The following is an 18,203-nucleotide window of genomic DNA, read 5'->3' on the forward strand; positions in this document are numbered from 1 at the left end:
ATACGAATTGGCAAAAGCACATCCTTCTCAATAACCATCAGTACCGGGACACCTCGAAAATCTGTGTTCAGTCCCCTCCTCTACTTTACCAATGCCCATAACTGCGTAGTCAGACACAGTTCCAATGCCCTCTTTAAATTCACCAATTATACCATCGTTGTTGGACAAATAATGAATAACGATTAGATAGAGTATAGGAGGGATTTTGAAAATCTGATTGAATTGTGCCAAAACAACAATCGTGCTCTCAATGTTAGCAAGACCAAGAGGCTGATTGTTGACAAGGATCCACAAACTGGTCTTCATTGACAGGATTGCAGTAGAGAGAGTCAATAGAGATTTTGGGCCTGCATATCTCTGAAGATCTATCCTGGACCCAGCACATTGTGGCAATCACAAAGAAAGTTCATCAACGCCTCGCCTCTACTTCCTTAGAAGATTGAAAAGATTGAGGAGATGTCAACTAATACTCTCTTGAACTTCTACAGGTGTACAGTAGAGACGTACAGGTATGTAGGTTAATTGGCTGGGTAAATGTAAAAATTGTCCCTAGTGGGTGTAGGATAGTGTTAATGTATGGGGATCGCTGGGCGGCACGGACCTGGTGGGCCGAAAAGGCCTGTTTCCGGCTGTATATATATGATATGATATGATATGATATGATACCGGTTGCATCACCCCCATTTCAGCAACTCAAATGCATGAGAATAAAATAAATTGTACACTTATGGTTGATGCTGCCCGGTCCAACACAGGTACTGACTTCCACACCATCGAAGGAATTTATACACAAAAGGCAGCTAATATCAGAAGGCAGACCCTGCCCATGCTCAAAATATGGTCCTACCATCAGGAAGAAGGTATAGGAGCCTGAAAACTGTGACCACCAGGTTCAAGAAAAGCTTCTTCCCAACATCCGTCAGGCTCTTGAACACGATACAACAGTAATCTTAATTAAATACTTTGTGGACTGTCTTTGGTTGCACGAAGGACAATGTTTTTTTTGCACTATTCATTGATTTTTTTTGTTTGTTATATATTATCTGTCTTTATTGTGTTTATGGGCCTGTTAAACTGCTGCAAGTAGGAATTTCACTGTTCATTGTCGGTACATCTGACAATTAAACATTCTTGACTCTTGAGTCCTGTTGTCTGTAGGGTGTGAGGGGTCTGGTGAAGTTCCTCACCATTTGACTGTATTGTCAGCACAGTTCCCCAGTGCAGCCAGGGACCAGAGCCCACTGCAGCCTGAGTGATGCTGTGCTTTGCTACAGCCTGTGTCGTGTCGATTTCTTCACCAGGCCTATCATTGTAAACACCCACACAGTGCTGCTAGAGAACAACTCTCCTGTCTGCTCAGCTGGCTCTGAAAACACTTCCCACACATATGTGGGCAGCTGAGACGAGGGAATCAAAATAAATGCAGCCGTCAACAACATGAAGCGTGCGATGGAAGCATACCGAGAAGCAACGGTTCCTCACAGTGCCAGCCTCTGTCAAAGCCGTCCCCAACATCAGAAGGTTAGAGGTGTTGATTCTCAATTTCCCTTCTCTCCTGGTTTAATCTGTTGCTTCCCATCAGCCTTCTTTGACTGATTGTGGGCTGCTGATTCTTGGGTGCAGCCTCGGTTGCAGAAGAGGAGGTCAGTGGGGAGATAGGAGGGGAGGGAGGAGGGGAAATCAGATGGGAGAGGAGGTCAGAGAGGAGACAGGAAGGGATGTCAGAGTGGTGGTCAGAGGGGAAAAGGGAGAGAAGGCAGGGGGATAGGAGAGCTCGAAGAGGAACCCAGAAATCCATCAGAATTCATCAATAGAATTGATTGCATAAACCTCACGCCGTTTCAAATTGCCACTTCACCAGATTATTTTTTTCTCATGTTCAACTGCCCTCAGACTCATCAATAAATAACCTACTAGAAAACAGCTTATAGTTCCCAGATACAGAGAAAGCCGTTGATGTGATAGATCTGAAAGAAGGGAGAAAATAAGCAGAGGTGGCAAGATCTACGGGGGAGGGGGGCAAAACTCTCAGTGAAAATAAGACATAAGAGAGAGAGAAAGGCCATTTTTATACATTTTGGTTTCACCCCCATTTCAAGGCAACCATAATGTTTGGGATACAGCAATGTCATGTAAATGAAAGTAGTCATGTTTAGTATTTTGTTGCATATCCTTTGCATGCGATGACTGCTTGAAGTCTGCGAATCATGGACATCACAAGTTGCTGGGTGCCTTCTCTGGTGATGCTCTGCCAGGCCTGTATTGCAGCCATCTTTAGTTTATGCTTGTTTTGGGGGCTAGTCCCCTTCAGTTTTCTCTTCAGCATATAAAGGCATGCTCAATTGGGTTCAGATCGGGTGATTGACTTGGCCACTCAATGGATCATTGTCTTGCTGTAGAATGGACCACCAATGAGTTTTGAGGCATTTGTTTTAACTTGAGCAGATAGGATGTGTCCATACGCATCAGAATTCATTATGCCAGTACTATCAGCAGTTGTATCATCAATGATAATAAGTGAGCCAGTACCTTCAGCAACCATACATGCCCAGGCCATATTACCCCCACCACCGTGTTTCACAGATGAGATGGTATGCTTTGGATCTTGGGCAGTTCCTTCTCTCCTCCATACCTCTATACAGGGGATTTTTCTTTATTATAGAGAGAATTTTTCTGTCATCAGCTGTGAAGGTCTTCCTTGGCCTGCCAGTCCCTTTGCGATTAGTAAGCTCACCAGTGCTCTCTTTCTTCTTAATGATGTTCCAAACAGTTGATTTTGGTAAGCCTAAGGTGTGGCTGATGTCTCTAACAGTTTTATTCTTGTTTCTCAGTTTCATAATGGCTTATTTGACTTTCATTGGCACAACTTTGGTCCTCGTGTTGATAAACAGCAATAAAAGTGTCCATAGGTGATGGAAAGACTAGGTGCTGAGAGATCTCTTATACATGCATTTAGGAGGCAATTAAACACACCTGAGCAATCACAAAGACCTGTGAAGCCACGTGTCCCAAACATTATGATGCCCTGAAATGTGGGGACTATGTATAAACACAGCTGTAATTTCTACATGGTGAAACCAAAATGTATTAAAATGGCTTTTATTAATATCTAACAATGTGCACTTTAACCACATGTGATTTTTTCTACTACAAATCTCAAATTGTGGAGTACAGAGGCAAATAAATAAATGATGGGTCTTTGTCCCAAACATTATGGAGGGCACTGTAAACGTGGATTGATCAAACAGAGTAATTGAATGCTGGCCTTTTTATCTGGAGGATAGTAATGTCAAGGATAGAATGCTGGCTTTACCTTTACCTTTAAAAGAGCGGAGCAAGAGGGATTTTTAATGTAACGTGGCAGTGTAAGGGAGAGGGAAAAAATGAAAAGGTGTGAGAATGTGTGAGACAAATGTAAGGGTGTCAGGTTTTATGGGGAAAAGGCGGGCGAATGAGGTTGAGAGGGAAAGATAGATCAGCTATGATTGAATGGCAGAGTAGACTTGATGGGCCAAATGGCCTAATTCTGCTCCTAGAACTTATGAACTTAAAGCCAAGGAGGCAAAGACAAGGGAGATTTTAACTTGATTACAAGTGCAAGGGATTGACAGAAAAAATGTCAGAGTAATTGTAATAGAGAAAGGGGCTCACAGTAGAAAAAAAGAGTGGAGGAGAGATGTAGAGAAAGAGAGTGAGGGAAATGACAAAAAACAGAACGGCTTCAAGAAGGTTTGATGGAAGGAGGATGAAAAAGAAAGACAGCAAGAGAGGGAGATGTATGGATAGAACCAAATGGTGCAAAGAGAGAGAGGGACAGAATGGAGAGGAAGAAAGGGGAGCACAACAGAGATCAATGGCCGAGAGAGGGGATAGATGGAAATGCTGTGAGACAGATTCAGTGAAAAGGCAGAGAGAGCAGAATGCTAGAAAGTGACAGTGAGTGAGATAATGAGAGGTTCATAAATGGAAATAAATACAGGGAGAGTGTGGGACAGAGAAGGACAGGAATGGATGGTTGGAAAGAGGACGTGACAGAGTGATTTTTCCAGAGGTGAGCAGTGAATGTATTAAGCAAGAGTATTGGGTGTTTTATCAACAAAGAATGGTTCTCAGCTATCAGGTTTCTTGCCAATATAAACACCTCAAGTGTACCTTAACGGTTACATACCAGTGGCACATTGATATATCCTGACACTGTGAAAGAATCTAGAATTGGAATCTTCTATATCCCAGGAATCATTGAGGAGGTCACTATGAAATCTCATGGTGTCAGGGATCACACAGACCACGGAAAGCTCTTCCTGAAGTTACCCACTGATGAATTGGAACACCTCCATTTAGAAAAACACTTGGAAGAACAGAAAATAACAAGGCAACAGGATGTACTCTGGGTGTGGACTTCAATGTCTATGACGAAGAGTGGCTTGGAAACACCAGCACTGACTGAGCTGGCCAAAAGAAATAACTATCTGCATCAGGTAGTGAGTGAACCAACATGAGGGCTAAACTTACCCGTGGTAGGTACATCTGCCCATTATAACTGTGGCAGAAGAGTCCACCACACAGTCCTTGAAGAAGCAAAAAGCCCACCCTCCTAGCGATGATCCTTTTCAGGGTCCACAACTGGCACCTCAGAAGTGGGCTTCCATGAAGTAACAGGAAATTAGTAGCAGCAGAGACATGCACTGCTACGATGTGGCATATCCTTCACTCTACCACTATTACCAGGAAGGGAGAATTGAAGGGAGTTAATGAGCATGCAAGAGGAAATAGTTGCATGGAAATAAGTGGGGGAGTGGGGATGATGGGGATTGCTCAGAAAGTCAGCATAAATGTGACATGCCTCCTTTTATGCCACAAGAAATAATGAGAAAAAGTACAACTCACCACATCTTCACAGTGCATGGCAGGGCCCTGGGGAGTGTTGTTGAGTACAAGGATCTAAGAGTACAGGTACATAGTTCCCTGAAGGTGGGGTCGCAGGTAGATAGGTTGGTAAAGAAGGCTTTTGGTACATTGGTCTTCATCAGTCAGGGTATTGAGTATAGTAGTTAGGGTGTTAATCTTACGGTTTTACAAGATGTTGGCGAGGCTCCATTTGGAGTATTGTGTTCAGTTTTGGTCACCCTGCTATAGGAAGGATATCATCAAGGTAGAAATAATGCAGAAAAAACCCCCAGGATATTGCCAGGACCCAAAGGCCTGAGAGATTGGGCAAGCTAAAACTTTTTCCTTGGAACACAGGAGGCTAAGGGGTGATCTTATCAAAATGTATAAAATCATGAGGGGAATTAATAAGGTAAATGCACAGACTATTTTACCCAGGGTGGGGGGAATCAAGAACCAGAGGACATAGGTTTAAAGTGAGAGGGGAAAGATTTAATAGGAACCTGAAGGGTAATTTTCACTCAGAGGGTGGATGCAGGGAATGAGCTGCCAGAGGAGGTAATTGAGGCAGGTGGCATAACAGCATTTAAAATACACTAGAAAAGGCACATGGATAGGAAAAGTTTTGGGGGATATGGGGCAAATGGGAATAACTTAGGAGGGGCATCTTGTTTGGCATGGACGAGATGGGCTGTTTCCATGCTGTATGATTCTGCAATACAAATATACTTCAACTGCTCCAAAGTGTGTGTGGTGGAACAGAACAACAATACAGCATGGGAACAGGCCCTTAGGCCCACAATGTTTGTGCCAAATATGATGCAAAGTTAAACTGTTTTAATCTACTAAACATGATCCATATCCCTCTATTCCCTGCACTTCCACATGCCTATCCAAAAGCATCTTAAATGGCACTATCATATCTACCTCCACCACCACTCTCTGTGTAATAAACATGCCCCGCAAATCTCTATTAAACCTTTCCCCTCTCACCTTGTAGTCAAGCCTTCTAGTGTTGGCCATTTCTATCCTGGTTCTGATTGTCCACCCTATCTATGCCTCTCATAATTTAATATACTTCTATCATGTCTCCCTCAACTACCGATGTACCAGAGAAAACAATCCAAGTCTATCCAACCTCTCCCTGTAGCTGAAACCCTCTAATCCTGGCAGCATTCTGGGAAGCCTCCCAAGGTTGTGATAAATGCAATAGAAATGGAATTCTCCCCTTTAAATTATTGATGACTGACTAATGTTGATGGCAATGATTGGTGAGGACATGAGTGAGTGGATGAGTGAGTAGGTTCAAGGTTGAATGGTTTTCAGAAGTGACAATGAATGGCTGAGTCAGAACAGCCAGCGTCAGTCATGACTCTCAGCAGCTGTCTCACTCTTCCCTGAAGATTGACTGAGAGTTCAAGTTGCTGGGACAAGGCCAAAAGGATAGCGAGGGATAAAATTGGTCCATTAGAGAGTCAGAGTGGACAGCTATGTGCTGAGCCGGAAGAAATGGGGGAGATATTAAACAATTTCTTTTCTTCGGTATTCACCGAGGAGAAGGATATTGAATTATGTGAGGTAAGTGAAACAAGTAGAGTAGTGATGGAAATTATGAGGATTAAAGAAGAGGAGGTACGGACACTTTTGAAAAATATAAAAGTGGATAAGTCTCCAGGTCCTGATAGGATATTCCCTAGGACATTGAGGGAAGTTAGTGCAGAAATAGCAGGGGCTATGACGGAAATATTTCAAACATCATTAGAAACGGGGATGATGCCGGAAGATTGGCGCATTGCGCATGTTGTGCCTTTGTTTAAAAAAGGTTCTAAAAGTAAACCTAGCAATTATAAACCTGTTAGTTTGACGTCTGTGGTGGGAAAATTAATGGAAAAGTTACTTAGGGACAATATATATAATTATTTGGATAAACAAGGCCTGATTAGAAACAGTCAACATGGATTTGTGCCTGGAAGGTCATGTTTGACTAATCTTCTTGAATTTTTTGAAGAGGTTACCAGGGAAATTGATAAGGGCAAGGCTGTGGATGTTGTCTATATGGACTTCAGTAAGGCATTTGACAAGGTTCCACATGGAAGGTTGATTAAGAAGGTTAAATCGTTGGGTATTAATAGTGAGGTTGCAAGATGGATTCAACAATGGCTGAATGGGAGATACCAGAGGGTAATGGTTGGCAATTGTATGTCAGGTTGGAGGCCAGTGTCTAGTGGAGTACCCCAAGGATCTGTGTTGGGTCCACTGTTGTTTGTCATTTACATTAATGATCTGGATGATGGTGTGGCAAATTGGATTAGTAAATATGCAGATGATACTAAGATAGGTGGTGTAGTTAATAATGAAGTAGAGTTTCAAAGTCTACAGAGAGATTTGGGCCTTTTGGAAGGGTGGGCTGAAAGATGGCAGATGGAGTTTAATGCTGATAAGTGTGAGGTGCTGCATTTTGGTAGGACAAATCAAAATAGGACGTACAGGGTAAATGGTAGGGAATTGAGGAATGCAATGGAACAGAGGGATCTGGGAATAACTGTGCATTGTTCCCTGAAGGTGGAATCTCATGTGGATAGGGTGGTGAAGAAGGCGTTTGGTATGCTTGCCTTTATAAATCAGAGCATCGAATATAGAAGTTGGGATGTAATGTTAAAATTGTACAAGGCATTGGTGAGGCTGAATCTGGAGTATGGTGTGCAGTTCTGGTCACCAAATTATAGGAAGGATGTCGACAAAATGGAGAGGGTACAGAGGAGATTTACTAGAATGTTGCCTGGGTTTCAGCACTTAAGCTACAGAGAGAGGTTGAACAGGTTGGGTCTTTATTCTTTGGAGCGTAGAAGGTTGAGGGGGGACTTGATAGAGGTTTTTAAAATTTTAAGAGGGATGGACAGAGTTGACGTGGGTAGGCTTTTCCCTTTGAGAGTGGGGAAGATTCAAACAAGGGGGCATAGCTTCAGAATTGAGGGACAAAAGTTTAGGGGTAACATGAGGGGTAACTTCTTTACTCAGAGGGTGGTGGCTGTATGGAATGGGCTTCCGGTGGAAGTGGTGGAGGCAGGCTCGATTTTATTATTTAAGAGTAAATTGGATAGCTATATGGATAAGAGAGGATTGGAGGGTTATGGTCTGAGAGCAGGTAGATGAGACTAGGTCAGAGAGAGTGGTCGGCATGGATTGGTAGGGCCGAACGGGCCTGTTTCCGTGCTGTAGTTGTTATATGGTTATATGGTTAAGGCCAAAAGTTTCAGTTGCCAGCTGACTGATAGTCAGGGACAGTCACTCAATTGGAAATGCCACCTTTTGGATGAGACAATGAACTCAGATTGCTGTGAGCATGGGAAAAATGATCAAAAGACAATGAAGATAATAGGAGAAGTGCGGTATGGCTGCTGGTGGGTAAATTTTGAATATGTACACAGCTGGAGATCTGATGCAGCCTTCCAGCAGCATGAGGCAGCTGGTGCTTACACTAGACTGTATACAATCCAATGTTAGCAATGCTTCAACAGCATCTTGGCATGGAGGTTATTTGTGGTTTTATTTACATGGTCGGTGTGTGTGTGGCTTGCGGTTGTCCCATCGCTGTAGACTCTGTTGGTTTTGACAAATTATAATTCCTTTTTAAATGATGGGGATGAGATGTTGACTGAATGGGTCATGTAGATATCCAGGATCTTTAAGTGTAAAACTCGGGTTGAGAAACATGCCTTGTGATACATCCGCAATTTTAGTAACAGCTTACATTCAACCAGGCTGAGGTTAGCTCACTTCCTCCATATCTCATGTCACTTCTGCTCACAGCCCACACAGTACTGTTTCACTGTTTTGCAGCAAACGCTTTTCAGAAATAATATTGCTGCTAAAATTTGCAAAGGACCTTTAGAAACTCTGCTTGCAGCTCAGCAGTCTCTCAGTATTTTCCCTTCACCATGTCTGTGAGAATACAGGAAGGAACCTTGCTGAAGATTACTCTTCCTGAGGCTGGGATTATTAGTATTTCGCTATTTCAGGATTAGCAAGCAAAGGTTTGTGCTGCTCTGACATTGGTTGCCTTGTAGGTTAAACATACTCCCACGCTGACTCGTTCTGTACAGGGGATAGGAGCTGGGAGTGCCAGACTCAGCAACACAACTTGCTAAGGTAAGTAACAATTAAAGATAACAAGAGAATATGGGAAAGGCTATGATGCTAAACCGATTGTGGATAAATCGTGAACAATTTGTGTGGACGTATTGGGAACGTTACTTATATCTATTAAGATGAAGCTGTATGTTTGATGTATAAGTTTCATGTTCTTTAGGAATCAGGTATAAGATTTGATATAACTCATTGGCTGGTTTATGGATTCATTAGATATTGGGTCCACCCGGTGATTGTCAAAATAAATACTGAAGCTGCAAGGAGAGTATAATAATAACTGTGGCAAAATCACCATATTTTAGACTTAAGAAAAGAAGTCAAAGCAGCCCTTCCTCTATTATCCTCATTCATCATTTACACATCAATTGGCATCCATTATACACAGGCCTCAAGGTAAGATGAACATAGATGAGAAAAAAATGTACGACACCAAATAGACACTTATTGTACTACTGCATATAAGACCAATTAAAAACAAATACACTCAGTTAATGATACCCATTACATACAAGAAACTGATTTTATTTTTTAGCTGAGGAAATGGCCACATATTTGTCATGCACAAAATGTATGTAAAAATTATTCTGTGCAAATTCTAAGGCATTTACACTGGCTGGAAGACATGCCCATCAGGGCCTGTGTCATTGATTCAGAACCATTCACACACGTGAAGATGTGATCAATGTGTGTAACATTCATTTCCCATTTAACATTTGAAACTGATACAAATTGTGCAAGTTACGATCTCTGCTTTTGTACAGTTATAAACTAATAGTTCTCCCATTTGGTTCTGGAACATCAATGCTTTGTACTCTCCTTGTGTTGGCCTGATTGTGCTGATTTCTTTTTTGCGTCAGTACAGCTCTAAGTTTTGAGTGGCTGAGACTGCGTATCACTGCCGATGCACACCTGCAATATGATCACAGTGACCACATTATATGAAAACACATGGGAATGATTGCAGAGGTGAAGAGAGATAGGCAAAGGGGTGCAGCCAAACAGTATAGCTATGTTTCCCTCCTCCCACATGTCTTTGTTCACTATCACCATGTTTGCACGGTTACAGTAGCTGCCATGGAGGGCCACTTCCCATGATTCTTAGTGGCAATAAACCATCCTTGGAATCTCAGCAAGCAGCTGCCATTGGAAATTAAGATGGTCACAAATAATGACACCAAAGTAGGAGAAAACTACTCCAACAATTTCTTGAAGATAAACTACACTAGTTTAGAAAATCGTAGCAAGTTGCCAATTAATCACAGGAGTTAAATTTTTAACACACCATATATGGGTGAAATTTAATTTCTAGGTATACTGCCTACCACAAAATGCACCTCACTTTTCATGTGTCCAAATGCTGTTATACGCAAGACCGAACATTGCCATTACTTACAACTCCAAGTGAACACTAATTCTCCACACATCACATGATCCACAATATAAAGAATTTGAACCTAATTATACACAACCATAAGAGAACAACATTGCACTGTACTTACACCAAGAGAATCTCTATAACATAAAAAAATGAATATTCAAGAGTCAAGAGTGTTTTATTGTCATCTATATATATACTTCCTGAATTTTCTTCAGGATATATGACAAAACACTCTAGTTACAATAAAACACATTATATAGAGGTGTGTGCGTGTGTGTGTGTGTGTGTGTGTGTGTGTGTGTGTGTGTGTGTGTGTGTGTGTGTGTGTGTGTGTGTGTGTGTGTGTAAGTGGTCACCTAAAATTGGGTTGTAAACTATCCAAGTGGAATATGAGGTGCTATTATCAAATGGAATATGAGGTGCTATTTATGTATTCTGGTTTGTGGAATTTATTCCGGTCATGCAGTGGGGTACCCCAGCACATTATGCTTACATCATCTATGCATACAATGACATCATTGCTGCCATTATTGCCTTCTATGAAAACTTTATTTAATTATTGTACAAAAATGCACCACAGCACTGCTTTCCTGCTCTTTCATCGTGACTTGTAGTTCTGTTTGATAAAGTGGCTAGTTGTTGTTTCACTTCTATATATACCTGTTTCTGCTCCCTGGTTTCTCTCCGTTGCTTCTGTTGAACTGGAAAAGCAATAAACATCAGAGCACAAGCTTTTTAGATTATGGCAGTGTATATTTCTGCTTATATTGATGGTTCAGATGAATGCCCGGTTTTGCGCTTACATCTATTCTGAGTCTATCACACTTTGCATAATTGGAGTGCAACCCAACACAATGGAGGGTGTCTCAGGAAGATGGGACTTTGTTATCTCTGAGAGGCGGCACAGTGGCACAACGGTAGAGCTACTGCCTCACAGTGCCAGACACCCAGGTTCAATCCTGACCTTGCGTGCTGTCCATGTGGAGTTTGTACATTCTCCCTGTGACCACGTGGGTTTCCTACCGGTACTCCGGTCTCCTCCCACATCTCAAAGATGTGCACATTTGTATGATTCGTATGCGAAAGTGTGATGACATAGAACTAATGCACAGGTATGGACTCAGTGGTGTGGACTCAGTGGGTCGAAGGGCCTGATTCCACAGTGTATCTCTAAACCAAATTAAACTAAGATGAATTGGTGTGGTCAAGGCCTATAGCGTGTATCCAAGAGCAGCCACGGCAAATTGCTACCTTAAGACCGTAAGCTGTTGCTCTCCTGTCACTAAATCCTTTGATTTAATTTCATATAGACAACATCTGAAAGATTTTAGTTTGGCAAGACCGTTCGTTGTTCTACGACTCATATTTTCTGATTAAGCTCAACTTGCAATTTTTAACCAATGATTCATGGTGTTATTTGTCTTGTTAATTGAAGAAGCGAGGAGAATGTGCGTAATATCTTACCTTCCCTAATGGTAGATTTTACTGACGGAAATGCATTTCAATAAGGCTCGGGGATCCACAGGATTTTGGAGGGGTTGGCTGGGGAAAGCCTTCCCCTGGGTGATTGCAGGATGTTAATCTTTACTCGGGGGGTGAGGAAAATTAACAAGTTACATGGATAACAAAAACATTTGCCCTTTAGTACACTTCTTCAACAGCTTCGCAATGGTTCCCAGTAATTCCCAATGGACCAGGAGGTCTTGGTGCTCCTTCACCAGTATGAAGTTGCAAACCTCCATGATTATTTAAAGGGGTTCTGCGTTGATGAAGATCTGGGAGGGTTTGAAGTGGTCTCGGCCTATTAGAAAGGAGAACTCCTGAAGGGGAATGAAATCTAGTCTAGAATCTGCAGGAAGCAGTTATATCACTGAAAGAGAAAGTGCAGGACTTTCCACAAATGTAATGACCAAAGGACAAATTATTAGAGGTATAAGATTTATTAAAAAACTTGCTAAAACAAAATGGGGTTGAGAGAAACAAGGTGCAGTCTTTATATACTGGCAGGATTGTGGAGGGTGTATGAGTTTAGGGGTTTCCTCTCTTCTGCTTCAGTGTCAGTGCTTCACCTAGGGTATAATATAGTAAATTTACTGAATATATCAGATAATTGATTTTTGTCGACACAGAAGGAGGCCATTCAGCCTATTGGGACAATACCACTCTCAGAACATTTTTGGGATGTGAGAGGAACAGGGAAAACATTCAAACTCCACACAAACAGCACCTGTGGTCAGGATTGAACTTGGGTCCCTGGGATTATGAGGCTGAAAGATAAAGACTATGGGGACTGTATCTGTGATATTGTTAGTTTCTCAGATGAAAGTACAGATTGACCACTCATGAAAAAAGTTTATATTCTACACAGGGACTCAGAATAATTCCAGAGAACGGAACGCCCATGGAGGAGACATCAAACATGACTGCTCCATCTGAGGACAATAAAGAAGACATGAATAATGAGAGAGATAGCCAAGAATCAGCAACTCAGAACTTCCTTCTACAGTCCCATAAACGAGTCCTGTCGGGTTTAAATGATACACCACCCACCTCTACGGTTATTGTTCAAGTTGCAAAATCAACTGAAGGTTTATCCCCTTCTCAACCAAGCTCCCCTCCGACAAATTGTTCTCTTTTATCTGTCCAACAAGGACTTCTTCAGAACTCTTCAACCAGCCAGCAGGGATCTTCTAAGGCCTGTCATGTTTCTCTGGCTGACTCTACATTAGGTCTCCAAACATCGCAATCAAAGAGAATGGGAAAAGCTCAACTCCAGAATGAAAAGGATCCATCTCTACCTCATCCATGTCAAACAGGATCCAGACTAAAACCTACCAATAAAACCACTGGAGTCCAACTTCCTCCCTGTACACCCAAGTTACAACCTTTCCCCAATTCAGCTGGACTTCACCTTACCTCTCCAGCCGCTTGGCCTCAATCTGCTCCTGAAACCATCAGTTTCCAACCTACCCCTTCAGTTCCCAAGCTGAAACCAACTCTCTGTACCACTGGACTTGAACTACCACTCCAAATCTCATCATACCAACCTCTTTCCCATACCTCTGAGCTCTATCCCCCGCCTCAAACCCCCAGGATCCACCCTGGCCCAAAGTCTCTTGGTCTACAAGCTTCTCTGCATGACCCCAGTCTCCATTCTTGCCTCCATCCCTCAAGATTACAGCATCTCCCTCTCACCCCAGGGCTCCAAACTTCCTTCTTTACTCTCAGGCTCCAACTTCCCACCCAAACCTCAGAGCTCCAATGTCCCACGTATATCCCAGAGCTCCAAACTTCCCCCTGTAACCCCAGATTCCAATCTTCCCCACAAACTGCTGGACTTCCAACAACCTGTATCCCTGGCATCCAAACCCCCCACCAGAACCCAAGGCTCCAAATGCCATTATATAGGAAAGAGCTCCATATAGTCCAGCTTCCAGAGAATGTTCAGCAAAACAAACCAAATGGACAGCGAAAATTTGTGTGCAATGAATGTGGGAGGGACTGTGCAAAGCGCAGTGCCCTTGAGAAGCACATCCGGTCTCACACTGGAGAGCGCCCCTTTCCATGTATAACCTGTGGGATTTCTTTCAAAACGCAGAGTAACCTGTATAAACATAATAGGACACAAAGTCATTTGCACAACTGCCAGCTTTCTACTGAATTGGTGAGAAGCAACAGGCCAGAGTTGAGTCAGGTGAAGGACAAGCATCCTTGTGAAAATATTGATCAGGAAGCAAAAGGAAATTGTCACCTTGATCTGCTTGTGGCTAACTCCAGCAGTGTTGATCATACAAAGAGGCAAGATTTTACAAACATTGTGCAACGGGATTCATGTTGGAGGACGGTCCATGCTACTGACAAAAGGGAGGATGGCTCACTGGATGGAGAGAAACAGGCCAATGTCCAGCTGCAACTTGACCAAATGGGAAACAGGCATTTGGTCCTACAGAGACAGCAGGCCACCTATTTTGCCAAACAGTGGGTGCACAAGTCTTCGAATTCCAGTGTACAAACCAATGAAAGCACAGACTCAGGGTACTTTTCCCATTCGGACAGTCCTGACCAGCCACAACAGAGTCTACAACACCAGAGCACTGACACCGAGTCAGAGAGGTGCTCTCAGTCCAGTCAGCAGTGGTCAAGTGTCGGGCAAAGTGTACTGGAGTCAGCCGTGGACGACAAAACCCTGCGAGGCATGCACCACCCTCCACGTGGTATGCAAGAGCTGGAGGAGAGGATCTCAAAGCTCATCTCTGACAACAAGGCCGTGGTTGACGACAAACATTTGGAAACTGTGCGGCCAAGAAAGACACTTAATTCAAAGCAGGGAAGCATTGATTTACCAATGCCATACACGTTTAAGGACTCCTTTCACTTTGACATGAAACCTGTTCTAGTCAACAAGAAATCAAGAGTTCCCTCCAGTTTACCAGCATTTACTTACCAACGAACACACAAGTTCCCTTCCTTGTCTGATCAGGTTTCCTCTACTGTTGCTTGTTTGCCCATTATAAGGAGCAATTCTGCGCCAGTTAGTAAGGGATGTTTGATAAGTAGTGAAACAGCCAATAGTTTAAGCTGTCACCTGCAGGTGTTACAAAGGAAGTCCACCACCATGTCGCTTGTCACAGACTTGCAATCACACTCATTGGACTTCCATCCTCAACACCCTCGAACCCTGGTCAGGCAAACCGCTCTTGAGGGTTTGCCAGCAGGTGGACTCACTGCAGAGGGGTCCAACCCTATTGTTAAAAATAAGACCTGTAATTCAAAGGTTGAACAAGTTTCAAAGCACAAGTGCAGGTCTTTGGTAAAGAACAATGACCAGAAAAAGTTGAAGAAGTTTTCACATGAGAAGTGGTTGACATATGGAGAGGAAACCTTCCGAAAAAAATACCAGGAGCCAAAGGGAGCTACCCACTCTGCTGAGCTACGCGCCCCACACACAAAGCGCCCTCACAGTGTCAAAGTGCCAGGAAAAGGCACTTCAGCACTCTCTGAGAATCCACACATCAACCCCTTGGCATCATCCTCTGCACAAAAAGTTCCTATTCCAAAACACCTTTCAGATGCACTTCCCTTAGCGTCAGTGAAGGTCACAACTTTCAACACTCCAATGTGCCAGGTACAATTTTCACAACAAAATGTGGACCAACATTCACCACAACATGAATATCCAGTTCCCTGCCATAATGCTAAAGAGACAAAGGCTCCACTAATCCCAGACCGTTCATGGGAAGTACCTGCAATTAAATCAGCAGAGAAGCCCAATAGAGGCGGAGGAACGGGTAAGATAACTGCATCACACACTGCTCAAGCAACTGTTGGGGACATGGGGAAGGAACTTACTCTCCATCAACGATCATCTACAGCGAGTGGCCAAAAATGCAATGATGCTACAAGACCAATGCAAACACATTTATCACATCCAAAGCTGGTGAGGCAGCTCAGCGTTCTTGTTCCAGAAGGCAAACAAGAAGGAAGAAGTCAAGAAGAGCATAAGCCTAATGAATTTAGTTTGCGGAAAGGTGAAGATGGTATCTTAGAGATTCCATCAGGAATACCTCCCAGGAAGAAACAACGGCTGAAAATAGCTAGCACTGGACAGTCAGCAAAGACACGACATACTGGTTGTGGTTTGCCAGTTGGGGCTGTTCTATGTGAGTCACCTCAGTCAAACTGTGACTTCACCCCAGACACCACCCATGAGTCATATCAAGTAATCAAGTGCATGAAGTGGAAGGAGGAAGAAAGCTCTGTTGAACAACCTTTGACACCAACAGTGTACAGCAGTTTTACTGCCCCTGGCCCCTCACTTTATGACTGTTCTAGATCTTTGCCAGAGCAAGAGGCAGCACTTTCTACATTCCCCTCCCTTCATTTACAGTCATTTTCAGTGAGAAAAAGTAAAAAGAAAGAAGCAATTAGTCAAGGGGGGTTTCCAACACTATTGCAAACAGCTGGAAATCATATAAATAATGTTGGCAAAAACTTACAACTGGGAGTAAGCATGGACCAATGGGAAGCTCTTGCATCTCCCCAAGCTATGGCTCACCCCTTGCTGAAGCAAGATTTTCTTCCAAAATATCAACTCAAATGGACAAAGAAAGAACCGACTTCACCAAGCCGCTCGCCGTCATGACTAGGGAATATGTTGGCAGTCCTTCATCATTACTGGGCCTCCATCCTGGAACTCCCTCCCTAACAGCAATGTAGAATTGCCTTCATTGGAAGGACTGCAGCAGTTTAAGAAGTCAACTCACCACTACACTAGGCAATTAGGAAAGGCAATGAATGCCTGCCCTGCCAGTGATGCCCAGATCTCAACAATGAATAGATGAAAATTAAGTGCCCTTCATTGACTGCACATGCTGCAGTTGATGAAGGGGCAACCACGCTTCCTAAAGCCCAGTGTTCAAGATGTCCAGAATGATTAGCAACATCAAAACCAGTAACAGAAGTATTGTTTGTTTCTTACATATCAATCAATAGAACGTGGTGAATTGGTCTGTGGGATACTTGAATATCAGTTACCATTAGGCAATCAAGCAACAACCATTTCCACCTCGTAATAGTCAACCTCGGCAGCCTTTTGGAACCTAATCTGTGTACAAACTTGACATCAGAGGTGGTAGATTGGCTCCAGTTTGTAATATTATTAATTCAATGGTGCGCAAATGCCAACAAGGTGATGGAGTCTGAGTATGAGCAGAGAATGCCACAGTCCGAGCTCCTGTAGTGTTATCTAGGATAGACCATGCTCCTACATTCTTTGGAGAAAGGCGAGATCACTGCAATCCAGAATCTAATACATACACGAAGAAACATCTGACTGATCATACTTGACACTGTGGGTACCTTTGCTGTATAGAGATTACAACAGAAGAGCTATGGAACGTGCTCAATCAGTGAGTATACCTATGAACTATTCCTTGTAAATTTGTGTTGCGAAACCTCCCTCCTTTTTGTCAGTCCCAAACACCAATTAAAATGTGCATGATGCTGATGCCTCTCAAGCTTCCCTGTGCTGATGGGCCCTAATTTTGCTCTGTTTCCTGGTTACCAAGAATGGCAGAGAGAGAATGAGATGGCTCACACATTCAACTGACAGCACTGGGTATTGCAAGGATCCAAGAGCATTGAAGTACATGTTCAACTTGTATGTGTACTTCCAACAAAGCAATGCATCCCATGTTGCTTCAACAAAGGTTGACATTAAGCTAGATAAATAGATATCAGGGTAGAGGTTTAGTTTAGTTTAGTTTAGTTTGGAGATACAACGTGGAAGCAGGCCCTGCAGCCCACTGAGTCCACACCGATCTGCAATCCCCACACACTTACACACTACACACACGAGGGACAATTTACATTTATACCAAGCCAATTAACCTACAAACTTGTACGTCTTTGGAGTGTGGGAGGAAACCGAAGATCTCGGAAAAGCCCCATGCAGAACGTACACATTCCATACAGACAACACCCATAGTCAGGATTGAACCCGGTCTCTGGAGCTGTAAGGCAGCAAATCTATCGCTGTGCCACCATGCCTTACCATGTGAAGGTGCTGAAGTTTGGTCAAAGAGCTGATATCGTAAGGTGTATTATGAAGAAAGAAAGAGGTAATATGGTAGGAAAGCTTCGGAAGAGAATTCCTGAAATTAGAAACTTGGCTGTTGAAATCACTGCTGCCAGTAGCCAGCCATTGAAATCTAGAGATGTTTGAGATGAAAGATCTGAGGACTTCAGAGCCAAAGGAATTTGCAGGGAAATGGAGCAGAGAGAGCTGGCA

General features: G+C 43.0%; 1 protein-coding gene across 2 annotated transcripts; it reads left to right on the forward strand.

The window, feature by feature from the left end:
• The first annotated feature begins 1,435 nt into the window (after window positions 1-1,435).
• On the forward strand, window positions 1,436-17,405 carry znf831 (zinc finger protein 831). Of its 2 annotated transcripts, none has more exons than XM_078419318.1 (2): window positions 1,436-1,521; window positions 12,783-17,405. In XM_078419318.1, exons 1-2 carry the CDS (start codon window positions 1,438-1,440, stop codon window positions 16,554-16,556), a joined length of 3,858 nt encoding a protein of 1,285 aa, XP_078275444.1. In that variant the 5' UTR covers window positions 1,436-1,437; the 3' UTR covers window positions 16,557-17,405. The 2 variants fall into 2 exon arrangements, with proteins under 2 accessions (XP_078275444.1, XP_078275445.1); XM_078419319.1 differs by lacking the exon at window positions 1,436-1,521 and adding an exon at window positions 4,456-4,517.
• Window positions 17,406-18,203: the final 798 nt, after the last annotated feature.

The sequence above is a fragment of the Rhinoraja longicauda genome, chromosome 22, assembly GCF_053455715.1.
Source record: "Rhinoraja longicauda isolate Sanriku21f chromosome 22, sRhiLon1.1, whole genome shotgun sequence".
In the NCBI taxonomy this organism is placed as follows: Eukaryota; Metazoa; Chordata; class Chondrichthyes; order Rajiformes; family Arhynchobatidae; genus Rhinoraja; species Rhinoraja longicauda.

What these genes read in the sequence shown, in the direction of transcription:
- znf831 (XM_078419318.1), top strand. Translation starts at nt 1,438, where the DNA reads ATGAAGCGTGCGATGGAAGCATACCGAGAAGCAACGGTTCCTCACAGT. An exon ending in GCCGTCCCCAACATCAGAAG is followed by an intron (nt 1,522 to 12,782) that starts GTTAGAGGTGTT and finishes TATTCTACACAG; the next exon opens with GGACTCAGAATAATTCCAGA.